The 17,846-nt window shown below is 40.2% G+C and overlaps 1 protein-coding gene across 1 annotated transcript in view; it reads right to left on the minus strand.

The window, feature by feature from the left end:
• The window catches only part of LOC124712319 (transcription factor SPT20 homolog), a 260,275-nt gene that overhangs the window by 12,852 nt on the left and 229,577 nt on the right, over positions 1-17,846 (minus strand). The window contains exons 2-3 of the mRNA XM_047242613.1: positions 12,303-12,491; positions 10,662-10,764 (exon numbers count right to left, since the gene is read on the minus strand). Of these exons, the coding sequence (XP_047098569.1) occupies positions 10,662-10,764; positions 12,303-12,491 (292 nt within the window). The remainder of the gene's footprint in view (positions 1-10,661; positions 10,765-12,302; positions 12,492-17,846) is intronic.

Below are 17,846 nucleotides of genomic sequence, written 5' to 3' on the forward strand. Positions count from 1 at the left end.
ATTGAACCTCAAGGGTCTTCCTGAAGGTGGAGAGTCACTACATCATCATGGTGGCACATTTAGAAGATGCTGTGACAGAGAAAATAAAAGATGCCCGACCACACCGTCGGTAGATCACATCAAAAGAGGCATTTACACAGCAATATATCCTGTCGCTGGAACCCAGACTACAGTGGGCTTTTAACGATGAACCGATGGGTAACTTATCTCCATCTCAAGTTATGTGGGCTTTACTTGCATTGACAGGACCAGATTTGTTTCAGTAGGCATGCTTTGGCAACGAAATTAGCCTGTGAACACACGCACAGAAATAGCTGAGTATAAAGGTTTATCACTGTGGGAGGTAGCGGAGAAGGTAAATGCCATAGTGAATATCCTGTCGGGAGTTCCCCTACGAGCCACCATTGGAAACAAGAGTTATAATGATCAAGGAAGAGGCACAGAAGTGGCACAAGTCATCAACAAGTTATGCAGTCACTCTACAGAGCTGATGCAAGAACGAAGCGTAGAACGGTTGGAGGAACAAAAAGCACGCATGAATCTAAGATTATCGGAGCGTACTCTAGAGAAGCACACTGTGGGCAAGAAAGATGACTGATATACATGTGAGATAGATATGAATCAGTGGTGCTGGTATCACAGGTGTGTTGGGGAAGCCGAACAGCACTCCACTACATCCTGCTGTTACCCGCATCGGCAGACGTTAAAGGACACTGATGTCCATCACCAACAGCTTGCATTTCCACATAAGAATGTGGAAAGGCAGCTGGCATATGCAATGCTGACATAGGGCACAATCACAGAGGTATTTGTACATGACTGCATCTCTAGCAAGAATTTTTTGGTGGATTCTGACTCTAGGGTTAGCGTCTATTCAAAACAGCAAATGTCAGGCCTATCATGCTGCTGCAACAGACTCACAGCAGCAAACAAGTCGGCCATCGAAACCTGGAGAACGGACATGAACAGTCAATTTAGGTATTTCATTCGAGCCCGTGTGCACATTCATAGTTGCAAACGCCACCAACCCCATATTTGGTGCCAATTTTCTTTCACATTTTCACTTATTGCCAGATGTAGCCAACAGATGGTTAATTACATTCAATCACATTTCTGATCTGAATAACTGCCAGCTCAACAGGGCAAAAATCAGTCGCTCACACTCCACAATAGGATGTATGAGAAATTGAAGGCTTCTCAGTTGTCAGGTATGGATACCACAGCACACGAGGATGAGCACTTTGGCCGAATAATACAAGAGTTCCCATTGCTGCCACAAATTCACTACCAAGGGGAGATGCAGACACTCTATAAGGCATCACAACTGCACAATGATGGTCCAGATCGCTGCAGCTCATCCAAGGAGACTGTAACCGCACAAACTCTTGGCGGTGCATCTTGGCTTTGAAGAGTTCCTGAAATCAGGTATTGTAGACATATTGGATAGCTGTGGGCATCTCTCTTACACATAGTGAGAAAGAAAGATGGATCATGGTGATTATTTGGAGATTATGCAGCACTCAATACTTGAGCAATATGTGACCGTTACTCAATGCCAAACGTAACGCCCTTTAATAATGCTGTCACCCAAGCTCAACTGTTTTGCATTGTTGATTGTGAAAAAGCCTATACGCAAATTACTGTGGCAGTGAGGGATATACCAAAAACCATGTTGACAATACATTTTGGGCTTTTTCAGTACAAATCTATGTCCTTTGGGTTGAGGAATACTGCAGAGATGTGACAATGTTTTGCGCATGATATATCACAGGGTCTGCTATTTTTTTAATGTTACATGGAAGATATTCTCATATTTTCGCCAACAACCAAAGAACACATGTCCCATTTTTGGAAGCTTTTTCAGAGTCTGCAAGAATTTGGCATAATAGTTAGTTCAGATAAATGTGTACTCAGCAAACTTTGGATATGTTGTCTCTCTGGCCAGGCTGGCATCACTGCTGGGATGGGTCAAGGTAGTACAGAACATGACAATACTGACAATGTACAAGGGATTACACAGACATTTAGATACGGTAAACTTCTACTGACAACATCGTCTGGGGCTGGCAAGGCAGTAAGAACCACTCACCGCATCACTTGTGGGCAAACACCTGGCCGGTAGTGAAAAAGTACCTTGTTGGATGCCGGTAAGAAAACCTGCATTCCTCACAATCAAGTGATGTTTGGCGCAAGCAGGACAATTGGCTCATCTACGAATTAACACTCAACTGGCCATCATGGTAGATGTAAGTAAAAATGCTATAGGAGCAGCACTGCAATAAAAGGTGGCTATCAGATGGTAACCACCCACTTTTACTTGACTGTGTCATGCCGTGATGAAGGAAATGGAGCACCATTCATTGGAAATCATTAGCAATCTTTGCAGCCATTAAACACTTTCAATCATTGGTAGACCATAGACATTTCACAGTCTTTACGGATCAGCAACGGCTAATGTCACTCTTCCAATGTACCACAGATCACAGCTCACTGCAACAGTGCAGATAGGCATAGCATATAGCACCGTGTACAACCAATGAGTGGCACATTTCCAGAAAGGACAACATTGTTATGGATTCTCTGTCATAGAATTGTGCCAGACTACAAGCATTGCCATGGATGGAGATAGTGGTAAAGCAGTGAGATAATACAGTAATAAATGATTTGCTAACAAATGAACATGCGGCATTACAGCTAAACCACATTCCTGCCCTATGTGGTGATATAAGCATTTAGTGTGACACATAGTGAAGAGTACAATGACCTTACAGTACTGGACAATTTGGATATAGGGTTTTCCAAGCTCTATATAATTTAGCATGCATGCTATGACAAAATTAGTGGAAGCAAAGTGGTGTGGCCTGGAGGGCAGAAAGACTGCAGAACTTCGGCTTGTTCTTGCCTTGCCTCGAGTGTGAAAGCAGCAAAGTTGGTCAACAGGCTTGTACAACAGTTACGCAGCACCCATCACCTGCAGTCTGATTTTGCCACATACATGTGGACATCATACAGGATTGGGGAGAAGAGAAGTTTGTGGCACAACTTGACTAGAAGAAGGGGTCGGTTGGTAGGACATGTTCTGAGGCATCAAGGAATCACTAGTTTAGTATTCGAGGGCAGCGTGGAGGGCAAAAATCGTAGAGGGAGACCAAGAGATGAACACACTAAGCAGATTCAGAAGGATGTAGGTTGCAGTAGGTACTGGGAGATGAAGAAGCTTGCACAGGATAGAGTAGCGCGGAGAGCTGCATCAAACCAGTCACAGGACTGAAGACCACAACAACAACAACAATGTGGACATCATGGGACAATTATCATATTCAGATGGCCACTGTTATCTGGTTACACTTGCAGATGGCCAGAAGCTATACCTGTACCAGAAATCTCAGCAGAGATGGTGGCTAAGGCATTAGTGAGTGTATGGTTTTCAGATTTGGTATTCCTCACTCAATTACTATGGATTGCAGATGACAATTTGAATCACAGTTTTATGCAGAAATCCTACAGCTATGAAGTTGCAACCATCTGCGCACTGCCAGCTGACACTTTAAGGGTGATGGAACAGTGGAAAGGCTGCATCGTACCTAAAGGCTGCACTGATTTATTCTTCGCCTATATTGATGGGGGCACTACTGCTACTATTGCTGGACCTGTGCACAGTGATCAAGGACAATTTAAAATGTTCACCAGCCCAAATGGCCTATGGAGAATGGTTGAGGGTGGGTGGCAGGGGAGCTCATGAGCCTGAAAAGAGTTCAGACCCCAACACCAGAAGTAATGGAGTTCACAGGGCAGCTCGGCATATACATGAGATTTTGTGGGTGAGCCCACCTGTCAGATACAGTGAAACACAGATTTTCATTCACAAGGCATCACAAATCTGGCTCCAAGATGATACAGTGCACCTGCCATTACATCAAATGTATACAGGGCCATACAATGTACTTTTGAGTTATACAAATACCTACGAAATGACCAGAACAGTAGACACAAAACAATCTGTAGTGACTGGTTGAAGCCAACATATCTAGACATGGAGGAATTGGCACAACACCGATCCATGAATTCAACACTGACACAAGATGATCCAACAGCACTAAGTAATGTGGAGTATTTCATGGTGACAGTATCACTCACTGCCACAACTTCTGCAGGGCATTGTTAGGTAGGCCGGATATCAAGTCAAGCATCAGTACCTTATAACATTTATGGGGTATAGAGCTTCTTCGGGGGATAGGCAAAGTAGTGAGAGTAGTACATTATAACATCAAGGAACTTGGCCCATCATCATAACTGAATACATCAAATATACAGGGTGATTATAATTAAAGTTAAACTTTCAAAATGCTGTAGAAATAACACCACTGGTCAGAACAATGTCAAATTGCAACGGAATACTATCAGAGAAGGGGGAAAAGATACGGCAGAAGAGAAAACATAGTGTGAAAATTGATCAATAGAGGTCAGAATACACAAATGAAAACACCTGTCATGCACACGACCCATTGCAGTTGGTATACACAGAATTTTCCTCCTTTCACATCTGCGATGTTTGCCATGACTGTCTTAATGCAGAATCGCACTCTGTATTACAAGAATGATGACTGGGCACATGTCACTCTGCAGAAGTTCTGGACACTGAAAGGTTTGAAAAAAGGCATTGGTCCGATGGCTGCCGTGGGTTTGCAGAAAATGATGCAGAAATTCAAAAAGATGGGTTCTTTTGGTGTGCACCCTGGTAGAGAGAGAAAACAAATTGATTTGATGTCAGTGGAGGCAGTGGGCACAGCAATGCAGGAGGAGACAAGTGGTGGTGTGCAAATGTGTAGTGCATGGAGAATTGCCCGAAAACTGGACATACTCGTGAGCAAGGACCGTAAAATCCTACGAAACATCCTTCTTTGCCATCCATTCAAAATTACCCATGTGCATGAGTTGCTTCCTGTTGACCTGCCAGCAAGAGAGCTTTAGAATTTCTTGCTTGCATGGAAGTGGACAATGATTGGCCATGGAATATTTTGTGGACAAACAAAGCCCAGTTCCATCTGATAGGATATGTCAATATACAGAATTGTCAAATATGGGCAACGGAAAATCCACACACAAATCAACCAGTACCACTTCATCCTGAAAAGGTCACTGTGTGGTGTGGGTTTACAACATCATTTATCATAGGGTAGGGTGTACATTCGTCCCGTTTTTCCAGCGACAGTCCCGTTTTTTACCAAAATGTCCCACTGTCCCGAAAGTTTTTTTGGGGACGCTAAAATGTCCCGTTTTTTATGATTCCGCTTGGCTAGAGTATTTTACACTACTGGTTGTTTGACTTGCTATTAACTGCGCAATTATTTACGCTAGAAAGCGTGTGATGACTTTCAGCATACCTCAAACATGTACCAAACTGTCAAAAGTCACAAGTAATTTTAAACGCACTATAGGTTACGAATAACAACGAAGATTCTTCTCTTCTAAATTGATCCACTGAATCCATCCTTTCGGTCCAGAGATACTCTACACCACTGATATTTGCTCTCTGGCTTTCGTCACCACACTGTTAATGTTCTGCACTGTGCAATCACTGTTTCATTATGCCAAAACGAAAGTGTAACTTTAACACCAATATAAAAAGCTTGTTTCCTTTTATCACTGGTAGTGGAGAAACTGTAGAATGTATGTTGTGCAGATCAAAATTTGCTATTGGTGATGGTGGAAGGTCTGACATTGTGAATCACATTAAGAAGAAGAAACATCGCATGAGTGATCAAACGAAAAGAGCAAATAAATGCACGAGTGACTACTATGTAAACTTAAAATCAGTAACAGAAATGGATAGGCAGTTGGCAACACAAGAAGCTATGTTTGCATACCACAGTGCAATACATAACCATAGCTTTAAGTCAATGGACTGTACTACAGCAGTTGTTAAAAAAACTTTTCAATCCTAAATTCACATGTGGACACACAAGATGTAATGCAGTCATTTCAAATGTTATTGCACCGTATGCAGCTCAGCAGGTTTTAAATGAACTGAAAAGTGCTCGATTCATTTCTGTAATGATTGATACATCGAATCATCTGGATTTGAAGTTGGTTCCTCTCCTTATCAGGTATTTTCACCCTGAAAATGGCATCACAGTGAAAGTGCTCGAATTGGTTAATTTAGCTGGAGAAACTTCAGATTTACTTCAGAATTATGTGCTGGAGGTTTTAAAGAAATATGATCTTGAGGGAAAGGTGATTGCAGTTTCTGCAGACAACACTAACACCAATTTTGGTGGTAAGCAGAGGAAAGGAAAAAACAATTTGTTCTATAAATTGCAACAGAACACAGTGAATAATATAGTAGGCGTTGGCTATCCAGCACATGTGGTGCACAATTCCTTACAAGCTGGCTCAGATTGCCTACCCATTGACTGCCAATTAATGGTAAACAAAATCTACCAGCACTACGCTTGTCCGTCCTCTTTTAGATTACTGCTGCACGGTGTGGGATCCTTACCAGGTAGGACTGACGGAGTACATTGAAAAAGTTCAAAGAAAGGCAGCATGTTTTGTATCATAGCGAAATATGGGAGAGAGTGTCACAGATATGATACAGGATTTGGGCATATGTGTACATATATACAGTAAGGGTTGAATCTCTGAAGTCATTCTGTAAGTTTACTGAAACTGAATACAAAACTGTACTTGGGCACAGCAAGACAAGGTGGCTATCTCTGCTACCAGCATTGGAAAGAATTGTAGAGATATTTCCTGCTTTGAAATCATATTTCATTTCCCTTGATAAGTGTCCTGTTATCCTTAAACAATTCTTTGATAATCCTGTGTCTATTGTTCTTCTACATTTTCTTGTTAGCCAGCTAAAACCTTTCTCCACAACAGTTAAATGTATTGAGAAATAAGAAATCACAACAGTGGAAGTTTATCAAGAAATAAACAAATTATTGGGCAAATTTCAATGAAGAAAATCTGAAAGATTTCTCACATCCTTTGTACATGAGACTCTAAGAAAGTTGGAAGAAGAGGGTGAAATTACTGTAGAACAATTTCATATTTATGCTGACGTCTTCTATGACTCTTGCATTGAGTATATTAAAGAATGGTGTTCACCATTTCTCACACCTTTTAAAGCATTTGACTGGGTTAATACTGAAAAGGAGCAGCTACAGTGGAAGGATATTCAGGACTGTTGTTTTTGTTAAAAGTATTGTACCAAATTTTCCTATTGATGAAGACTAACTGTTCAATGAAGACGAACTGTTCGATGAATTTTCATGTGCACAGAACCTCATAAAAAGTGAAGAAGGAGACAAAGAAAGTGTTAGTGCAACGTGGTGCAAAATATTTGCTTATTTCAAAAGTAAAAACACTAACATGAAAAACATGATTTTAAAAAAAAAAAAACAGAATGAAATTTGAAACAGTGAGGGCCTTGCTCATTGTCAAAACACACTTTAATGGTGTATCGTATACTGACTTTTATGATACAATTTCAAACGAAAATGCACTTCTTGATAAAGTACATAAAAGTGAAAAGTACGGTGATAGTGTGGCAGAATAATTGTAAAAAGTTATTTGGGATCATCTGAGTGCACGTTGTAAAGGTAAACTTGTATGTGTATTAAATTTAGTCCATACATATTTATGTCCCTTTTTTTTTTTTTTTTTTTTTTTTTTTTTTTTCCTTCATTGTCCCAGGTTTTTCTCTCATTTATCATAAATGTCCCCTTTTTCAATGAAAATGAAATGGACACCATGTCATATGACCATATTTTTTCAAAGAGACAGGTGCTTCCATTCCTGTTACCTGTACCATCACTGGTAAGTGCTATGAGTGTCTTTTGTGCAACCACATCATTCTAGCTCTCCAACAGCATGGATGTGTGGATGGGATCATTTTTATGCAAGATGGCGCACCTCCTCACATTGAAAATCCAGTTAAGCAGCTGCTGAAGCACCATTTCGGAAATGCTAGAATTATCAGATGTCATTTCCCTACAGCCTGGCCATCCCGATCACCTGATCTTAATCGGTGTGACTTCTGGCTGTGGGGCTATCTGAAAGATGCTGTGTTCAGTGTTCCAACTGCAAATTTAGCTGCACTGAAGGCACACATTGCACAACACATTCTGTACATGACCCCAGAAACACTTCAATCAGCTGTGGAACATGCTGTTTCAACTTGTTGCAGAAAACAGTCGACAGCATATTGAAAATGTTTTGCGCCAGTCAAATGGGAATTATTAATCTGATTTGATTCTGACTGTTGCTTTTTATGCAGTTTTTGGCCTCAGGACAATTCAAAACTGATGTGATTGATGCTTTTTATGCAGTTTTTTGCCTGAGGACAATTAAAAACCGATTTTTCCCATCCGATGTGATTTGACCTTGCGTGGTGCATGGGCTTATGTAACTAACAGTATCACAACTGTACAACCATGCACACTGAGTAGTAAAGTTTAACATCAAAAGTACACCTTACGCATTGCTGTATGATTCATTTGTCATTTGTAGTCGACTGCTATTAAATGCCTTTTTTCAAACCCTTCAGTCTCCGGAATTTCTGCCGAGTGACATGTGCGCACTCATCATTCTTGTAATACAGCTTTACAAACAGAGCATGATTCTGCATTGAGACAGTCATGGCAAACATAGCAGATGTGAAAATAGGCAAATTCTGTGTACCCAGCGTGTTTATATCAACTTCAATGAGCATGACAGTTGTTTTCATTTATGTATTTCGACTTCTACTGATCAGTTTTCACACTATTTTTTTTCTTCTGCCATAAGTTTTTCCCCTTCTCCAATAATATTCCATTGCAATTTGATGTAATTCTGACCAGTGGTGTTATTTTTTCAGTAGTTTGAAAGTTTAACTTTAGTTATGATCACCCTGTACATAAATGATCTTCCATCATACATCCAAACAGCAAAAATAGTTCTCTTTGCTGGCAATGAAGGTATTATAATTAAGCCCAATTCAGTAACTTCAACACTTTAAAATGTAAATAGCATTTTTTGAGAATTAATAACTGGTTATCTTCAAATGGGCTATTGCTGGATTTAAATAAAAGACAATACCTGCTGTTCTGTATAAATAAACAGTACTGCGTAAGTCTTGACCATATCGTTAGAAATAATGTACAAGGATGAATCAATAAATGAAACAGAATATTCTTAATTCGTAGGTGTTTACACTGAATAGATCATGAACTGGAAGTCACATTCTGCAGACCTTAAACACCTTGCCTCTGCAACTTTCGCATTATGGATAATATTAGATTTTGAAGATGGAAATGTAAAGTAGACAGTTCGTTAAACAGTTGGATATGCTGACAACAATCTCATAGTGCATTTATGAAGCATGTTGTCAGGAAGCAACAGTACTTTCATAAATATCGTATTAAAAGTAGAAATGATTTACACAATCCATCATTCACCCTTAGTGTGGCACCGAAAGGAGTGGGGTATTCAGCCATAAAAATCCTTGATCACTCACTTAGTTAAGTACATAAAAACTTGAATGGATAATAAAAGTAGCTTGAAACACAAATTGAAATTATATCTACTTAATGAATGCTTCTGCTCCCCACTGCTGAGAAGATATACAGTAATTGTAGAACTGAATCATTTCATATCACAGTGAGAGGTTACAAGTATGATCCACAGAACGTTGAACTAACTAAACAGCAGAATCCACTTCAGGGCAAAATAAAAACAACTGTCAATATTTCAGATGAGGGAGACTATGTACAACACAAAGGGAAACTAATGAAACTATTAAAAAAGACTTATCATATAATATTTGTTGATGCCTGTTGCTTGCTTGGTAAGCATTTTCAACAATAATGGACAGTTCATCACAGTTCTCATGAGTGGGCAGCACATAATTCTAATGTAGTTTCCTCATTCAGTCATTTTAGGCTAAGGCTAATGAAAAGGTTTATCGCAGCAAATCAAATGCTCTGAAACAGCAGGAAGGTGGCATTCAGAGAGTACTCACCAGTGACTTTCCATAATGTGTTATGCCACTCTGAAGCAGTCCCTGACAGTTAATCTTCTATAATTAATTAATATATTGGATAGATTTCAGTACTTCATTCACTGCTGTTTTGGCTGAGACTAGTTACAGGCATCAGTTGACTTATTTGACATAATTTAAATGCTTGGCTTTACTTTTGAGAAATGGACACACATTCTACAGCATCAATTGTCAATAAAGAGAGCTGTGTTTCTGGAGGGCTGTGAGTTTGTAAGGCAGCAACATGCACTGCAAACACATTTAATGGAAAGCAGGTGACAATGAACAAAAAGAAGTTGGAGACATTAATGCCTGCTTATCTTTCAGTTAGAACTGATTATGATATTCAGTTATTAGACCTGGTGAATTTGGTCAATTGTGAGGAGAAAACAGGATACAATGACCCTTGGTTAAGTTGAAGAAAGAAGAATAAACAGAAATGAAAAATTTCTGCAGTGAAAGCTGACCTTACAATAGGACACATTTATTTCCAGTTGTAAGTCCAGTATCTCACCACTAAAGATCACTCAGTTGATAAAGAATCATACAAAGATTTTGTAATTGGATGAACATGTATCTTTAACTAGTATCACTTGTTATTCAAAACATTCTTGCTGTGTTATGTAAATGCTGTACCCACCTTGGTGGCCTCGGCTGTCATTACCACACACATTCCAGGCCCCAAATGGCTGGAGTTTGTCATCTGATTGCCTCAAATAATTTGCTCCTCCATGCTGAGATCCCTGTTGACAAAAAAGTTGAAAATTATTATTATACATTATTTAGCACTTCCTCATTCATACATACGATACAGTCACTCACTGAAAAGAATAAATGCTACTTAAAAATGAGGTAATAGATACAATTCTTTATAGTCCAATGAACATAACTGTCTTCAGTGGACCCCTCATAAGTGGAAAAGTAATTCTGAAATGAAGGTAAACATTTTGAGATTCAGATTATGCACTTTCCAAGTTATCAACATAAATTTACAAGCATCTGGAACAATGTTTTGGTAAATGAGTATAATATATACTATGTGAGTCTTGCCACGACTGCAGGAGTTTGCATTTGAGTGTCTGTGTAGTTGTGTGTGTGAATATGTGTACTTTTTACTAGAGAAAAAGCAAGAGCTCAAAAGCATGAGTGAATAATGTTTTCTGTTGTGTTTCTGTGCACCGTGCATTTATCAGCTATAAGTGAGTGGTTGCCCACATGACAGTTCTTATCAGTGTTTTCTTTAAACACAATGGGATAGTGTGTCATGAGTTCCTGCTTTATGGTTGTATGGTCAATAAGGAATACTATCTGGCAGCTATGTGCTATGTGGATGAAGCAATCTGAAGAAAACTAACAGAACTGTGACAAAACCACTTGTAGGAATTGCATCAAAATAATGTTCCCGCTGACATCTCAATGCTTGTTCGTCATTTTTTGGCAAAAAAACAAAACCATTATATTGCCTCAGCCATCATGTTTGCCAGACATGGCCCCTTATGACTTCTTTCTACTCGTGAGGCTGAAGGGAACCATGTAATGATGTCATTTGGTGGCAATTGGTGAGATAAAAACAGAATCACTCAAAGAGCTGAACACCATAATGAAAACTGAGTTCCAGAAATGCTACCAAGGTTGGAAAAAGTAGTGGAACAAATATATTATATTTGAGGGGGATTACTTTGAAGAGGACAAGTTGATGTTTATGAATAAATAAACATTCTTTAATAAAAACAAAGATTCCCATTACTTTTTGATCACTCCTTGTGACAGCATGCTGGTCCACTGTTGGAATGCAAAATGGCAGTGATTCTGTGGGGAATGGTTACAAGAAGCCATTGGTAGTGATTTTTGGTATATGGCATCAATGTGTCTATGTAGAGGTCATGCAACTCCCATAAATTACAAGCCAGTGGTTTGTAGGCATGGAGCTGTCACCTGACAGCATCCCAAACGTGCTCCACAGGGTTCAGAGCAGGTAAATTTGATGGCAAAGACATCAACACGAGCTCACAATCATGCTCCTCAGACCACTGTAGTACAATTTTGGGCTTGTGACATGAACAATCACCCTGCTAGAAGATGCCATCATTGATGGGGAAGACATCAAGTAAGTATGAAGGGATGCAGGTGGTCCACAATAATGTTCATGTAGGCTGAAGGCTGAGGATATTTCACCTGTCTCATATATCTTGTGCACCAGGAGAATAGCTATGTTACAGTATGTCCTCCGAATAATCTCAATAATTCTTACTGTTCAATAATACTGAGTGCATCTACATACCTGTTGCATTTGGTTGTACCACATATGGCCGCTAAATTCTGGAAAGAAATTGTAGTCCGGCATGCCCACAATGCCCACAGGGTATGGTGTGATGGTTTCAAAGTCGAGGAACTGCTCTGTGTAGCCACTGAGCAGACCCTGCTCCACCTGTTCCCGCACAGATTTCCGCAGTTCGTCTGGACACTCGAGCTGCAACCAAGATTTCGAGCATCTACACTGCAGAAACTGTTTATAATACAATTAACACTGATAAAATTCTTTGTAGCATCCAGCCGCACCAATTGGTTTCAAACACTTGACCTTTCAGCCAAGTGTCTTTTGTTTCCTTCTACCATCCTTATTTTTTATAGCAACACTGCTGTCTGCGACATCACTGGTGCTCACTCCAGCACCATATGAGACAATATTTTCATTGACTGCCCACTTCAATCTGATGCCCAGGTCACAAGCCATGGTTAGCTCCAGACTGCCATCTTTGTTGAGGGTTTTTCGTAAATTTTTATCTCGATTACTTATTTCATTATGCTACCCCAGAAACTATTAATCCACGTAATAACACACATCTTGTTGATGAGAATACAATGTCTGTTTTCTAGTGCTCTGCTACAACTGGTTTCTCAAGGTACTGAAGGCGGAAGCATCTCGTGTTTTACACAGTGCTGTTCAGTAAGATGCAGACTCTGTCTGACATAAAACTGTACACACCCACATGGTATTCTACACATTCCTGGGTGGGTGTAGACAATTTTATGTCAGACACACTGTGCATACTATTGAACAGTGCTGTGGAGAACATGACAGCTGCTTTTGCTTCGGTACCCTGAGAAATCAATGCCAGCAGAGCATGCTCTAGAAAACAGACATTGTGTTGTCTTCAACAACATTGACGAGACATCTGTTATTACATGGACTAATAGTTTCTGGGATAGGGTAGTAAAAGAAATGACTGAGAGAAAAACTTGTGACAACACCCTCAATAAAGATGGTGGTCTGCAGTTAAGCATGGCTTGGGACTGACCAACAGAAAGTTGAAGACGGTGCGCAGGGCATGGCCATCAGAAAGTTGAAGAAGACACACAGGGCATGCCGTGAAAACATTACCTTATATGGCAATGGAGCAAATATTAGTGATGTCACAGAAGGTAGCATGGCTTTATAAGGATGGTAGCAGCAAACCAAAAGACAGTCACCACTTGACAATGGCTGAAGAGAACTTGCCTGACAACTCGTGGATCTTAAATCACTTGGTGTGACTGGAAGCTCAAGAGAATTTTATCTGTACATACTGTGATGAAACAATACATTTGTACAATTAATACAGATACATAGTCTGTTTAGCATCCATTTACTTAAAAAAAAAAAAAAAAAAAAAAAAAAAAAAAAAAAAAAAAGTAACATGACAATAGGAAGAAGAATAATCAATTGTATAGGATTTCCCAATGAGACATAGTATTAATAAGCGAAAATGAAGGCATTTAAAGTATATTAAAGGAGATGAAAACCAGCTGCAAGGAATATAGAATGAAGGTAAATTTGAAGAAGACTAAGGCAATGGTTTTGACAAGACTAATGAGGAAGAGAAAAGTTGGTCAAATAATTGATTAGTTCTGTTACCTAGGATGCAAAATAACAAGAAATATGACATGTACTCAAGAAATAGAAAAAGAACAGCCATTGCAAAAGATGTGTTTTACAGAAGGAGGATTATTTTCTGTGGTATACTGAACAGGCAATTAGGTGAAAGATCAGTGAAGTGTTTTGTATTGATTGTTGCTGTGTATGGTGGCAAAACATGGACACTGTGAGGCAGACAGAAGAAATGCTTAAGAGGCTTACAAGATGTGGATTTGGAAAAGAATGGAAGATGTGAAGTGGACAGATAAAATAAGGAACGAGGTTGTGTTACACAGGGTGAACGTGGAAAAAAAAATTCTGGAAACAATTAAGAGAAGCAAAAGAAAGTGGATGAGACACTGAGAACAGACTGCACAGAAAAGTATGCACTGGAAGGGATAGTCACTGAGAAGAGGACCAGAGGAAGGAGAAGATAACAGCTAATTGATGACATCAAGATAAATGTATCAAATGCAGCTACAAATAGGATGGCAGAAACTGCAAGGTCTGAAGAATGTTGATCTTGCAGTGACAGACCTGTCTTATGGGCAGAACACATTATCATCATCATCAATACTTATAGAGGATAAGTATGATTTGATAAGAATAAGAAATACAATTTATAGTTCACAACTGAGGTTTATGTTATTTTCATAATACAAAGGGTACTAAGAAACTTGCAATACAGTCCAGCTTATTTGAATTTAATTTCCACAGTACTAATCGTATCTCATCATTTCAAAGTCAGTAAACAAAACCTCCACTCCCCTCCTTATTCTTGGAGTGTGACACTTGTAGGAGCCCATCTTTCAGGTATGTCTCTCTTTGTGGAAATGAGCAAACTTTACATGGAGCCAGTTCAGGACTACAAAGATAATCCTCCAGAGCACAGAAGCTTGTTACTCGCTGGTATATGACACATACTTTTGACTGCACTTTTGGAGCATCAACACAATGAAAGAAACGATTACCTAGTGAAGATGGCCATTGTGGGGTGAAAATTGTTCCTATACTTCAATTAAAATTATTTTGTGATTGCTATTTTAATGACTCAAGCAATAGGTGCCAAAAGTCAGTCGACTGCAGTTTATTCTTGGAACATCCTCCATGACAAATGCCACTATTCGTATCATTTACGACGTGTGTAGGCCTTATTAATGAAGAGCATATCTCCACGGCAAAGATTTTGTCGCTGCTTCGTCGCGCAGAGCACCACGATGCTGGGATTTGCCATTCATCCTAATCACAGATGAAGCTACCTTTACAAGGGCGGTATCGTCAACCTGCACAAAACCCACTTTTGGCCTACAGAGAATCCCCATGATACGGTGGCAGCGAACCATAAGCACGTGGTCAGTATCAGTGTGTGGGGGGGTATTACTGGCGACCGCCTAGTATGAGTAGTCACATTTCCACAATGCCTCACAGGCGAGGCATATCTGCACTTCCTGCAGTTGACCCTGCCTCTCCAACTGAGATACGTGCTTTTGATGGAACGACGGGTATTCTGGTTACCACATCATGGTGCTACATCTCGCTAACTCACTATTCTGTTGAGTGTGCGGCTAAAACACTGGTACAAACAGAACATTCCCACCTGCCTGGTGTTTTCTCACGTGTGCTTTTAAGTTCAAATGTTCAAATGTGTGTGAAATGCTAAGGGACCAAACTGCTGAGGTCATCGGTCCCGAGACCTACTCACTGCTTAAACTAACTTATGCTAAGAACAACACACATACACACACACACACACACACACACACACACACACACACACACACACACACGCACACGCCCAAGGTAGGACTCGAACCTCCGACAGGAGGGGCCGCGCAATCCGTGACATGGTGCCTCAAACCGCACGGGCACTCCGTGCGGCTGCTTTTAAGTGTTCAAACCTGCGATATCGGCACCTACCCGGTCAGCTGCACTTTCAAATATGCGCCCCGCCCCCGTCACGTTTCCTACAACCGCCATCATGGCAGGAGGACGCTGCCACAAAAGATTACGCCACTGCCAGTAAGATACAAGTACCCCTCTCCGGACTGCCAGGGGCGGGTGCACTTATGTTCGAACATTCACATGCTGAGCCCATTTTGTGTGTTTGCCAGCTGAATAACGTTTACAGACTTTCAGAGTTGCCAGGACTCGACGTCTTCTGAAGAGTGACAGATTTATAAATCTTTTGTATCTGTATATGTTTCAACATTCAAAACTACTGTTAGCAACTGACGCCGCTAATACAGCAACAAAGTTATGTATTATATTTGATGTTAGATGTAGAATAAATTAATCTCTGAATTCTCTGTTCATGAACAGCATCTGCTCCTCGCTTCTGTATCTACTAAAGAAACACATAGCATGCAAAGGAAGACGTAACAAAACCTACAATGTCAAAGACCTGGTATCTCTGCCTCCAAGTGGGTGTATCTCTATTGGAACACTTTCCTGACCATTGTCAATACGACAGAACCCAGTACGTTGTCCTCGATGGCTAGTGTTAATCAGAGTAAAGGGCGTCACCAGGAGAGCCCCAGGGAAGTGCGATACTACCACTGTTATTTTCTATATACATAAATAATCTGGTGGACAGGATGTGCAGCAATCTACAGTTGTTTGTTGTTGATGTTGTGATGTAAGGAAGTCGTTGTTCTTGAGTGACTGTAGGAGGATACAGGATGACATAGACAAAATTTCTAGGTATTGTGATGAATGTCAGCTGGCTCTGAATGTAGAAAAATGTAAGTTAATTCAGATGAGGAAAGACACACCATTAATGTTCGAATACAGCACTAGTAGTGTGATGCTTGACCCAGATGCATACGATCATACAGTAGATTCCTGTGTCGTTAATCGGTGAAGTGTGATTGCAGACGTGTCAGTGACCTTAATTCACCTCCCGTAAACGTCCCCCACACAAAAACTAAGAATAGGGCATTGTCTATGACATTTGGCCATTTCTTACATGGAGAAGCACTTCCTGCTTGTGGTGCTTATTGTGTGCTGGTTACAGGGCAGCGTGTGTTCACTGGCTGTGTTCTAAATTCAGATGAAAGAGTAGACATTCGTCTGATTAATGACCTACCATCTGTTTTAGGGAAGAATCAGTTGAATATGCAAAAAAATTGAAGTATATCTGCGTTTACAGCTACTCCCCCAGGCTCCATATAGTGCGTAGCAGAGGATATTTTCTACCACTGCAACTCATACCATTTGTGTTCCACTCGCAAATGGAGCAAGAGAAAAACAACTGTCTACATATCTCCGTATGAGCCATTTGTTTAATCATGTCTTCAAGATCCTTTCGCAGAATGAACATTGGTGGAAGCAGAATCGTTCTGCAGTCAGCTGCAGATGTCGGTTTTGTGCACTTTCTCAATTGTGTTTCTCTAAAAGAGCTTCATCTTCAGTCCAGTTGTTCCCATTTTATTTCACAAAGTATCTCCGTAATACTCACATGTGAACCGAACCTACTGGTAACAAATCTAGCAGCACACCTCTCAATTGCCTCCACGTCTTTCATTAATCCGAACTGGTGGGGATCCTACATGCTGTCAATTTTATACATAAGCTTACACCTTCCTAACATTCTCCCAATAAACCATACTGGATCATTTGCCTTCCCTACTACCGACCTTACGGGCTTGCTCCATTTCATATCGCTTTGCAACGTTTTTCTTAGATATTTAACTGACACATTACTAATACTGTATTGAACATTACAGGATCTTTTTCCTACTCATGTGCATTAATTTACATTTTTCTGTGTTTACAGCAAGCTACCGTTCACTGCACAATACTTTTGCTGCGGTTAGAGCAAGCTGCCATTCACTACACCAAGTAAAATTTTGTCCCAAGACATCCTGTATCCTCCTACAGTCACTCAATGATGACACCTTCCCGTACACCTCAGCTTCATGAACAGATGGC

This window comes from Schistocerca piceifrons, chromosome 8 (genome assembly GCF_021461385.2).
Source record: "Schistocerca piceifrons isolate TAMUIC-IGC-003096 chromosome 8, iqSchPice1.1, whole genome shotgun sequence".
NCBI lineage: Eukaryota > Metazoa > Arthropoda > Insecta > Orthoptera > Acrididae > Schistocerca > Schistocerca piceifrons.